At 33.6% G+C, this 12,368-nt stretch overlaps 2 protein-coding genes across 8 annotated transcripts in view; one reads left to right on the top strand and one right to left on the bottom strand.

The window, feature by feature from the left end:
• LOC126750362 (vacuole membrane protein 1-like) overlaps positions 1 to 1,517 on the top strand; it is a 66,940-nt gene extending 65,423 nt beyond the window's left edge. For all 4 annotated transcript variants that reach the window (XM_050459950.1, XM_050459949.1, XM_050459947.1 and 1 more), the window contains one exon: positions 612 to 1,517. In XM_050459950.1, the coding sequence (XP_050315907.1) occupies positions 612 to 827 (216 nt within the window). In that variant the 3' untranslated portion in view covers positions 828 to 1,517. The remainder of the gene's footprint in view (positions 1 to 611) is intronic.
• A 49-nt stretch (positions 1,518 to 1,566) lies between these two features.
• LOC126750361 (polyamine-transporting ATPase 13A3) overlaps positions 1,567 to 12,368 on the bottom strand; it is an 85,328-nt gene continuing 74,526 nt past the window's right edge. For all 4 annotated transcript variants that reach the window (XM_050459946.1, XM_050459943.1, XM_050459944.1 and 1 more), the window contains 2 exons: positions 12,140 to 12,217; positions 1,567 to 8,652 (listed from right to left, as the gene is read on the bottom strand). In XM_050459946.1, coding sequence (XP_050315903.1) covers positions 7,274 to 8,652; positions 12,140 to 12,217 — 1,457 coding nt within the window. In that variant the 3' untranslated portion in view covers positions 1,567 to 7,273. The remainder of the gene's footprint in view (positions 8,653 to 12,139; positions 12,218 to 12,368) is intronic.

The following is a 12,368-nucleotide window of genomic DNA, read 5'->3' on the forward strand; positions in this document are numbered from 1 at the left end:
CTTAATGGCATAAAGTTATGAGGCGATGCGCTATCTTGCTCCTATATAATTCATAGAAAGTTCATTACTACGCAATTCTGAAAAATTTTTTGAACAATATTTAATAGATAGATCCTTTTGTGTGCAAATATTAAGAGATTTTCAAAGTATTGCCACAGGTGTGCCTCAAGGCTCAATTTTGGGCCCTTTCTTGTTTTCCTTATATGTTGCAGATATGAGCAGTTCTATTGAAAACTCGAAAATCCAACAATATGCTCATGATTCCCAAATATACAATTTATTTTCTTTAGACTATATAAATGAAAATATTGACACAGACTTAAATAATTTTAAAAAATTCTCCGATGATCATAATTTAAACTATTAACAACAATAAATTTTCTTGAAAATGTTTATATTTGAAAATAAAAAAGTTACAGCCTGTGACATTAATTGTGGGACACCCCGTATTATTCAATGGCTATTTCAATTACTTAAATGCATCTTTAAAACGCAGAGATGAAAATCAACAATAAAATTTTAGAATTATAATAAAATGTAGTGCCCTGAAGTCCTAATATAGTTGACCCCTTTATCCAACTTAAACAGTTAACTTAATAATCCCATTTCAGGCACCCTTCAAGGCGTTCCTCGACGGTCAAAAGCAAAAATTACACAAGAAAGCCAACCAAACGGTAAAAGAAGCGAGCGGCAACATCCTGGCGGGCATCTTCGAGAAATTCGTGATAGCCATGATCATTTATTTCGTGATATCGATAGTCAACTCGTTCGCGCAGAGTTATCACAAGAGGATACAGAAGAAGAAGAGCAACAAAAGTCGGGACTGATCGCCGCTCTTTTTCGTGAAAAAGTTGCGATCGCGCGCCGGTCGTTTTTCTCCCCCTTTGGCTGGACAACAACGGTAATGCGAGATTTTTTAATTTTAATATCTGTTTGTTCAGCGGTGCAAAGTAAGAAAAGTCTCAGTTTAAGTAAATTATATTGTAGATTTACAGCCAATTGTTCCCTAAATATACTTCAAAACAAACTCTCTTTTTCTAGGGTGTGTTGAAAATTCTGGTTGATTTTCAGATGAAGAGTTGTTTTACTTTATTAATATTATTATGTATTTGTTTACATATTCTGTGTTAATTTTTAAACCCTTTTATTATTGTGAATCATTCCTATTTATTAAAAGTCATATATAGAGATAGATAAATCCTTTTTGCAATTTAAAACCTACTCATAATAATTAATAATAGATTTTAATCATAATAATAATTAGTCTGTAATCCTGGATGATCCAATTATTATTATTGTAGTAGCATGCGTGAGAGTGTTTCCTGTATAAATTGTGATTTGACTTTTTTTTTGTATCATAGAGTTTGTGATATTTCCCTTGGACGTCCCAGTCCTAACCGCTATTTTATTTTAACTTATTATGGCATGAGCATAAATATTAACTTTATAAGGTGTTTTTAAGGACTAAGGCATGCCAACGGGACGGATTTTTGAAAAGAATAAATAAAACTATTGAAGTTGTCATGTTTCATTCGTATTCCTTAATAACGCAGTATATCCAACGAGTCTTCAAAAGTACCCTTTATTGAATCACATAGGTAAGAACTAATTTATTTGATAATAAACACCATATATTAAAGTATACTAGCCAAAATAAAACAATATAATTAGTAAAAAAAACAAAGTAAGTAAGTGTAAAGCGCAATAATAATACTTAACAAGGTAAATTTTAACAATATAGTAGAAAATCTAAAATGCTCTGGCCTTAGGGGCAGTGAAATAAACGTAGTGACCGTTTTTTCCGGACACTACCATTTAAAAGATTAATCACAAAGGAGCTATCACTACTTTTGGTCTTATAAGTACGTAAATATTAAGAAATCCGCTAAGTTAGATTCACTACACATAGAAGATATTTTATTCTTAAATTAATAGATCTATAAATTTTCATATCCTCGAATAGGAACTAATAAATTACTAGGAGGGACCTTTTTTATATAAATAACAACTATGAGCCCTCAAAAATATAATTACTAAAAACTAACACCTATTAGACCTAATACACACCAATAAAACTTAAATCTCTTTTTACAATTTATGCCATATCTATGCATTTTTTTTTGTAATGCAGTCTTTCTTGGCATTGGAGAGCTTATTTCCAAAATTTATTGGATGATGTTGATTATGTACTTAACTTGGCTGGGGAGTAACTAGTCTTGTAAGTTAGGTCTAGGCATTAATAAGTAAAAATAAACATTGAATTTTTGATATCTAAAACTGTCTTGCATTTGATGTTACGTCATGACTTTGTAAAGAGGGAAAACTGTTTTTTATTATATTTTAAGTTTTATACATCAAAAGTATTGTCTTGCGTTAACAAATGTTTCGATCTATATGATCTGTATATGTGTAATGGAGTCTGGTATTGATAAGTTTTACGGAAACTCTTAATTTTTTTACATTAGGTGAGTGAATTATTAAAATTCTAAATGTTAATAATTGTGGTCATATGTGGCTATTTATGCTGATTTTATCATTATTTATTTTTTAGTATGCTTCTAAGTTCTTGAGTGTAAAACATTGTATTGTTTTATATCTGTTTTTTTTTTTTTGATAAGGTGTATATATAAAAAATAAATAATAACTTTTTTACTTTTCAAGATAAACAAATGAAGACCACAGGGGAAAAACGATCCAAGTCCAAAATTGTAAAATTTTTGATTATTCGCTATTTTTATACCCTTTTCCGTGTACTTTAACGTGCCATAAAATATTCTTCAGAATAACGATCCAAGTCCGCCCGAACTCGACAAACAATGTGTCCGCTTAAATCTTTTAAGATTCGTTAGCATCTTAGTCGTTATTGTTGTATCGTCCTAAGAGGTTGTTGGAGTTGTGTATTGTTTGTTTTGCTATCTTGAAATGTCGGAAGAAAGTAATAGTAGTGACAGTGATATACCTTTAAGAGATTTGAAAAACAGTAAAAAAAAGACTAAAGCTTGGACGTGTAAGTGATGCGGCAAAATTTTTGAAAAATCATACTTATGAGACGGGTAATGCATGCGGCTGCAAAAGATTTCGTTGTTTTGAGGTTATATCCGCTGAAAAAAGACGAAAAATTATTTAAAACTTTAATAGCTTAGAAAATAGAAATAGTCAAAACAGCCATTTATGCGGATTAATCGGGTTTAAGAATGTTAGTAGAAGAAGACCTAGACAAAACGAGAACACAGCAAGGCTTAGAGATAACTCGTATACGTTTAAAGTAAGAATTAAACTAGATTGCGAGGGCGGCATGATGGAAGAAATTGAGGTATGTCAAAAAGCTTTTATATCGTTACACGGGATTACCAATCGCCGTATTATGACTATGAAAGACTACCTAAAGAAAGGCGGTTATTGTTTTGCTAATATGAGGGGGAAACATCAGAATCGCCCTCACTGATTGAGCTCTCGTTAATCGAAAATGTGCGTAACGACATAAAATCTTTTAAAAGTAGGAAGTCACATTATAGCCTTAAAAAATCATCAAAGATCTACTTCCTGAAGAGCTCAACGTTAAGAAAATGCACAAAATGTACGACGACAAATTCCCCAACAAGTTATGAAGCATACAGTCAAATTTTCGTCAAAGATTTTAATAATAGTTTCGGGTATCCTCGCTCCGATACGTGTAGTGTGTGTGATGAACACATAGTTAAAATGAAGTCACTACAAGAGAAACTAAAGAACACTATCGAAAACGAGGCACAGTTGGAATTACAAAATGAAATTAAAGGTTTGAAAAATGAAAATAAATTGCATAAACTTAAAGCAGCTGCTTTCTATACTAGAAAGCGACACGCTAAAATACAGTCCAGAAAAAATGAATCAATTGAAGCTATAACCATGGACTTTTCCAAAAATCTTCTTACACCCAACATCACTACCAATGATGTATACTACAAAAGACAATTGACCTTTGTCAGTTTTATTATTCATAAGCTCTCAACCAATGAGGCTGTTTTTTTATACATATCCTGAGACTATTGCCAAGAAAGGTGCTGATGAAGTCGTGTCTTTATTACATGATTTTTGCCATAATATTCTAGGACAAACTGTTAGATGTTTGGAAATATTTTGCTACTCATGCGCAGGCCAAAATAAGAATTACACCATTATACTTACATCATATGGTTCACAAAGAAGGTAGGTTTGATAAAAACAAAATTACATTTCCGATTCGGGGGCACTCGTACTTAAGAGTGCGATAAAAACTTTGCTCTTATCAAACAGAAAACAAGAGTTGAAGTTTCATCCCAATGGGTCCAGGTTTTTAAAAGTGCTAGGGTTAAACCAATGCCATTTAATGTTATTGAGTGTACTACAGACATTTTCCATGCATGGACAACATTTTTAACCCCTCAATATAAAAAAACCTGTCCATTTCTAACAAGGCCAATAAAAGAACTAATAAGCCATCAACATCCACGAACAATTCAAATGCGAGAAAGTTACAATGGAGCTATGTCAAGTTTTGTTCTAATGCCCCCAAGGCATAGCGGCTGCAACACCGGACAAACTTTACAATGGCCTCATTCCTATTCCCAAGTTGAAGTATGACCAACTGCAGGAATTTAAGAAGTTTGTAGATGAAACGTCACAAATCTACTACACTAATTTGCCTTATCATGCTAATAATAGGACTGTAGATGATGCAGATATGGTAAGTGACAGCGATGAAGTTATATTTTCTACTAATAATAAGGTCATTTCTTTTTCAGCAAAAGTAACTATCAATACCAATGTCTATTATAATGTCCGTGCCAAACATGACGCGCTACTTCGGAATGAAGGTAAGCTACAACGGTCAAATATTAAAGTCCTTAGTAATGTTGTATTCTTGTTTATAGCGGCGTTTAAACCTAATTCTTGTGGACTTGGATCGTTTCTCTGTACACCGAAGAGAAGGAATCTTCAATTATTTTTTTTTCCAAAATTCTGTTTATTTTTTTATAATTTTTAGTAGTCCCTAAGTATTGCCCATGTTCATGACTTCTAATAAAAAAATAGTACAAAACGATTTATTTTTTCTTGTTTTACATGGAAGTCTTCAAACTTTCAAATTCGTTTTCGTCTCAAAAATATAAAAATGTGACTTATACCGTTCTTCCCCTGTAGTCTTCAAATGTAATTAGGTATATCGATAGAATAGTCATAAAAGCATCTTTTGACATATTCTATTGTTTTTTTTTGTTACTTCCGGTTTAATAGGAAGTGATACTAACTTTTTTATTTTAAATGGGTCAACTGGTATATTATTATGTATTTTGATAAAAAATAATATTCTGAAAATAATGATACCGCATTTGCTACTTTTTGTTTTATACTTACAGATTGAAAAATTGTTTTTTTTTTTTAAATTTTAAAATAAGGTGCCATAAATGCGTTGAAAATTTTAATTTTTAATCAAGTAATCACGGAAAAATAATATTGTGTTTTATGACTTAAATCAGTTTTTCAGAAACATAGTCAGTGGACATTTCAAGTATTCGTAAATATTGAAATTCTTTCAAAAACAATGGCAAATTTATTTGAAAAACAAATAATAATTGAACTTGACAAGATGTCATGTATTACGTCAATTGAAAAATAATTCAAGAACGCGTCAAAACGCAGTCTCCTATTCACAAAATGAAAGCTTTCTATACTACTTTTATAATTAAATGCGTTTATTTATATTACTTAATTTTTTTCTTCTTATGGGCTTATTTAAAAACCAATTTAAAAAATAATCATGCTAAATTATTGAGAATGATAATATAGATATAGATATTGAGAATAATAAAATATTGAAAATGCATTTCAAAAGTGGTTGTTCCCAATAACGTGCTATTCAAAAAAATAAAGTAAATGCCAAAATTACTGGTTTGCACATATTAGATAGGCGTGTAAAAGATTTAAGTCATAAAATGCAATAAAAATTATTTTTCTGTGATTACTTGATTAAAAATTAAAACTTTCAACTCATTCATGACACCCTATTTTACAATTTAAAAAATTGTTTTTTTTTCTATGAGTATAAAACAAAAAGTAGCAAATACAGTATAGTTGTTCTCAGAATATTATTTTCTATCACAATACATAATAATATACCAAGTGTCTCATTTCAAAATAAGAAAGTTAGTGTCACTTCCGGTTAAAGAGGAAATGACGGAAAACAACTGGATATGTCAAAAGTTGGTCTTACAGCAATTTCATCAATATATTTAGTTGTTTATCTTGAAGAGTAAAATACTTATTAAGTGTTCTCTATTTCCTGTGTCACCCGGTATACGTACATACATATGTATTTAATTTGATGTATTAATATTATATCTTTGCTTGTATTACATACCTAGAATGTATTTTTAGTTTAGTCCTTATTTAACGTCCTTAAAAAAATTTACATATTTATTTTTATGGGTTTCTTTTATAGCGTACTTCCAGTTATAAAGTACTAATTTTTCCCCCTAGAGGTTAAGTCATAACCGGAGTTCACTGTATAATGTATTTTCTTTATTTATTTTAATAAAATTAAACTAAAATATGATTAAAAATTACCCTGAGCATCTATTTAGTTATTATGTATTTGTTCTTTTTTTTTTATAAATAATGTACATAAAGTACGAAATGTTATGATGAATTTAATTTTTTTTTGTCTTTACTGTAAACTCCATAATCTGTAAAATAATTTATTGTTAATCTAACCAACAAAGTAAAAAAAAATAATCTCTTTTAGCCTTGATAAAGACGAAAAATAAACAACGTCGAAAAGTCGGCCAAATGAAAACTGGAGCTTTGATTTGTTGTCCTTAATCTCGCTATTTAGATTTTAACCAGAAAATATTATTTAAATTAGAGAGATTTTCTTCGAGAAATGTTAAATTTGTTAAATCAGTAAGTAAGTAAACAAATTTTTGATAGTGCATTTTGAAGATAATCGCAATCTGTTTTAAAACCGAACTCAAAATATGGGCAAATTGAGCAGCTTTTGAAAAAATTATAAATATATCATTAAAAAACACCTTTCCACCTCAATTTAAACTTAGTTTCAAATTTGACGTGGTTAAAACAAGACGACCAATAAACCAACATTTCCTCCCCGCCCGCGTCCGCTCTCCAGTGCACAACTCGACCACATTATCTATCATATACCAAAAACGCAAAATAGATAAATCCCAAATTAAACCATCATCACCTGTCACCTATAAGCGAAAATCATTGCTACATATCTAACGTAACCTATATCATATCACCTATTGATATCGAAGTTATTCAACTCCAACCTTAAATTCTCCTCGTTTTTACCTTCCGGAGGACTCTTACTAATACCGAACGCGTTAAATTGCGAATAATTATTTTTGGGCGAATTATTTTGAAAGTCGACAACACTTTCGCTCGTAACGGATATATTGATCGGATCGTTTCCGAGCGGGGCGGGATCGTCGTAGGGAATATCCGGGATGTTCAGCTGCGAACTGGCCATGTCGTAGCTGCTCTGACTAACCGATTTGTAAGTTTCACTTTTGGAATAGTTATTCGGGGTGCTGTACTGGTGCACCGGGGTCGCGAACGTCGAATTGTTGTTTGAGTTGTTACAGTCGTACAGTTTGTTTAGTACGTGGTTCTTGTCGAACTTGTTCTCTTTTTCTACGACGATTTCAGCGTGACATTCCGGCGCTGGACTTAAAGGACTCGCGGCGCTCTTAAAGTCCGAAGTAAGTACGGGCCATTTCGTGTCTCGGTTCAAGTCACGCTCGATCGCCAGATATTTTTTCTTTGATTTGTCCACGTTGTGGAATTTGTAACGTAAGCGTTTAAATATGAGTTTTTCAATGAAGTAGTGCTCGATCAACATGCTGGCCGCAAAATTTGCCGCAGCGTACGCCAACAAGTACAAACGGAAGTTCCAGTCTTCTGGTACCTTTAGCTCCATGTAGTGTTGGATTTCTTCGGCAGGGTATAGAGCCAAATAAACCGATATGGCAGTCATCACTACCGATGATATAATAAATCCGTAATTGGAGAAGATTGATTTGCGGTATGGATACCCCTTGGAGAAGACTATAGCCAAAATAATGTACTGGAAACTGGATACTGTGTAAATAGCGTAGTTCTCCACGCAAGCGACCTTTTCCGGATCAGTATTATTAAACGGAACATACCACGGTTCGGCTTTTAGATGCTCAAAGGCGGCCACTTGGAAGATCACCACCAGAACCATATGGATCAAGAGGGACAACACCGGCGATAAACTAATCAAGCTGGTCAACGGGGTGTTTTTGTGCAATTTTCCCGGATACGCCTCGGTTTTCCCGAAAAAGAAGGCAAAAATCGAAATAATCGCTAAATCGATGTACAAGTACTCCATGTCGGTCAAATTGCTCTCGATGGAGTACAAAATCAGTACGGAAACGAATTGGCACAAGGAGTAGCCCGCCATGTACTTAAAGATACCGAAACTGGTGACTAAAGCTGCGCGGCCTTCGCGTATCACGTCCAATACGCACGTGATGTTCGGGTTTCTGGAGGTGAAGGGGGAGGCGACGCTGGATTCCGCCTCCGATAACGAGATTCCGGTGTGGGCGGCCTTGAGGGCGCCACAGTCGTTTGCACCATCGCCACACATCGCTAAAAAAAAAAGAAACGGACGTTATCATTTTAAGAATGGATGTCTTCCATACAGAATATCAATTTGAAAAGGTACCACCCTCTATATTTCTGCCCCTGTATAAAATTTAAAGACTTCCAAAAACACGTCTATAGTCGAAGTCGTTTATAATAGTCAGTGACGTCAGAAAAAACCAACAAGCAACACAACTAGAGTGGCTTAAAATAATATTTAATTCCCTAAATAAAAAATCCATTAAAAGCCGGTGACACGCGCCTACTCCAATTGTGTGAACTCAGTGGCTGTTGTCATAGGCCCGCCTTGCTCGCATAAAGCGCGCAGTGGTGCCAAGTATATTGCTCGTCCTTTTCTCTCTTGTTTCGCGGTAAATGGGGCAGCGAGATAAACAGTCATTACTTTTAACAGAATGGCAACGCCTATAAACGCAGAAACATGCTTTCCTTGTTATACGTTGATTTGATACATCCCATGGGCGTGTTTGCGGGTTTATTGTTTATTTTAGTGTTGTTGCAGTTGCTTGCGTTATTATACGTTATTATAATAAATAATATATATTAATATATATTATAAATTTATTTTATTACTTATAATATTATTAATTTACGGTATTTTTCTTCGGTGTTTAATACGGTGTTTTTGTTGTTTTGTTTGTGAAATTTGTGAAAAAAGTGTATTTCAAATATTAATTTTTAGTATAATGGAACAGGGAGAAGCTTCGACTAGTCGTGAACCTCCTCCAAAAAAAGTGAAAAAACATTTAACTATGGGCGAACATGCAATGGTAAAAACTGAATATGAAAGTATTCGCGCTCAAAATCCCGATTTATGTGCCGAAGACGCAGCAAATTTGTGCGGAAGTTTAACAAAATTATGTCCTAGGACAGTTTTCCGATCGCTTAAAGTTAATAACAAGAAGCAAAAAAAAGAAACAAGAGGTAGAAAGAAAATTGTTCTAGAGGATGATATAAAATATATACTTCGCCGCAAAGTGCACAGTTTTTTTTTTGGAAATGTAATGCCAACACTAAAGAAAATTAAGGCTGAAGTAGATGATGATGATTCTTTAACCAAAATATCTATATTTGAAGCGAAATCGCAAAAGCTTTTTAATTGAGAAAGATGACATTGTGTTGTGGCGAAGAAAATTTTTAAAACAAATACGTGACCATAGGCTTAAAGGGAATAAGATATATTATACTGACGAGACTTGGTTAAATGAGGGACACACTCGCTCAAAAGTATGGCAGGACTTAAATGTCACAAGCTCACGGCAAGCATTCCTTGACGGGTTATCGACAGGCTTGAAATGTCCTTCCGGTAAGAGCCGTCGTCTGATTATTACGCACATAGGAAGTAACTCTGGATTTTTGGATGGCGGGCTTAACGTTTTCGAATCTAAAAAAAATGGCGACTACCATGAAGACATGAACAGTGACGTATTTGAAAAGTGGTTTTCATCAGTATTACGGCTTGTGGAACCCGGTTCGGTGATCGTTATAGACAATGCGCCGTATCACAGTCGCCGAGTAGAAAAATTACCTACGTCTGCTTGGCAAAAAGCCGACATAATAGACTGGATAAAATCAAAAGACATCGAGTTTGATGAAAATTTGCTAAAAGTACAATTGCTTGATATTGTCCGGGTACATAAAGACCGGTATATTAAATATGTTATCGATGAAATGGCGCATAAATATTATTTATGCGCTTAAACCTTAACGCTTTAACCTTATAGCTAGTACTGCAGACTATAGGTACCTGACCTACCTGAAAGAGTTTTAGGGTTTGCGACGCTGATTATTTACTAAAAATCCTACCCGTAATTAGAATAATAGGAAAGTAATAAATAAAAATTCAAAAACAGAATAATAGGAATTATATATATAATAGGAATTTATAAATATAGTAAAGGTACTAAGTCCATATGTGAAATTCAAATCATTTTATCTTTTAAAACTAGAAACTCTTTGTATGAAATAAGCTGGAGAAAGGAAGTACATATTTACCTCTTTATTACTATCCCATTATAATAGGCATTATAAATAATAACTAAAGAGAAATTGTTGCCGCCACTGAATTTATTTCCCTCTTCCCTTGCTTCACTCGGCGCGCCCTAAAGCTGAAAATACGTCACTGACTATTATTTCCGTCTCCTAGTATAATTTATTATTGAGGGAGATATTTTTTAGATTAGTTTTCAATCAAATTGCAGCAGCCCCCTGGCGAGGCCGGACTTAACCTCTAAAATCTTAAATGGGAAGGGAGGTCGAGTGATATCGTAATTTAAACGTGTTTTAATTACCTTTTGAAAAATACCACATATAGTCGACCTTTTGATTAAGAAGTTTGCGAAACATGAGAGATTTCCTTCACTATAGTCGGCGCGACGATTAGAGAGTAATAAAAGTGAGTGAATAACCCATATTTCGATCCACCGGTTTTCGGTCGTGTAAGGCTAGCCGCATATTGAACGTAGGGCAGCAGAGCACCGCACAGCCTAGGGCATCAGAGGATTTTGTAACACACGCAATTAAATTAAACGCCGCATATTGGACGTAGCCGAGGCGAGGCCTGCGCGACATAGTAACAGAGTACTCTGTCGGTTGTGGAGTGTGCACAGTTTTCTCAGCAGAGTGGCAACTGTTGTTGTAAAAAAATGGAACTCCTAATTGAACTCGTGCGGGTCACAAGACTATATGCGTACAAATATTGTTTAATTTGAACGTCACTTAAATCACTTAAGAGATTAAATTCTCCATGCATTCTTCTTTTTTTTAAATGAGTACTTTCACCTAAACACTTTTTTCGCCGTTTTAAATAGAAACACAACAGAATATTCTCGATTTCCGAATCCGATTCTGAATCTTAACAAAGTTCGTCTTCTGTAGTCATATTTAATTCTAATAACTAATAGGTACCGTCAATTTAATTATGCTCTTTATATGACAATATAGGTACATAACAAAAAAAGACAAATAGCTACGACATGCAAAGGTCCTACGTTCAATATGCGCAGAGGCAGAGCAGAGGAATAGTTTTCCTCTGCTATGTCTCGGCTGTGCTGTGCTCTGCTGCCCTACGTTCAATATGCGGCTAGCCTTAGACTAGCGGAGTTTGCTTGAATTTTGAGCTGACTAAATATTTTTTTTATATAAGTAAGTATACTAATAAATATTTATAATAAGTACTGGTTTATTAAGGAACAATAATTTTTTTATGAAGCCAGAAAGATAAGTTCTTAAAAAAAATTAAAAAGCAATGGTTGCAAAAACAAAAAAGTAATTGTTGACTTAAAATACCTTGATATATTCGGCGTCAGATAAACAGATAATTGATTGAATTGATAATTATAGACAAAAATGCATTTTGGTTTTAAAACAGAAGGTACCTGGCAAAGAATTTTTACGACCCTTTGTAATACGATTACCTTAAAGTAAAACTTAAGTAATGGTAGGGTGGCTTTATAAACGTGTAAGTTGTACGTACCAACACAATATCCCAGGCCTTGTAGTTCTTGGACCAACTGTTGCTTTTGTTCGGGAGACATTCTGGCAAACACAGAACCTGAAGGAGAGAAAACACATATTAAAACATTTTGAGATGAGCGGTAACACCTGTTCAATGCCAGTAGAATTTTTTTAAAAGCAAGATGTTAGTTGGATCAGAAAAGTGGTGGATTAATTTTATAATATTTTTTACATTAAAATAATTACGT

The sequence above is a fragment of the Anthonomus grandis genome, chromosome 2 (assembly GCF_022605725.1).
Source record: "Anthonomus grandis grandis chromosome 2, icAntGran1.3, whole genome shotgun sequence".
NCBI lineage: Eukaryota > Metazoa > Arthropoda > Insecta > Coleoptera > Curculionidae > Anthonomus > Anthonomus grandis.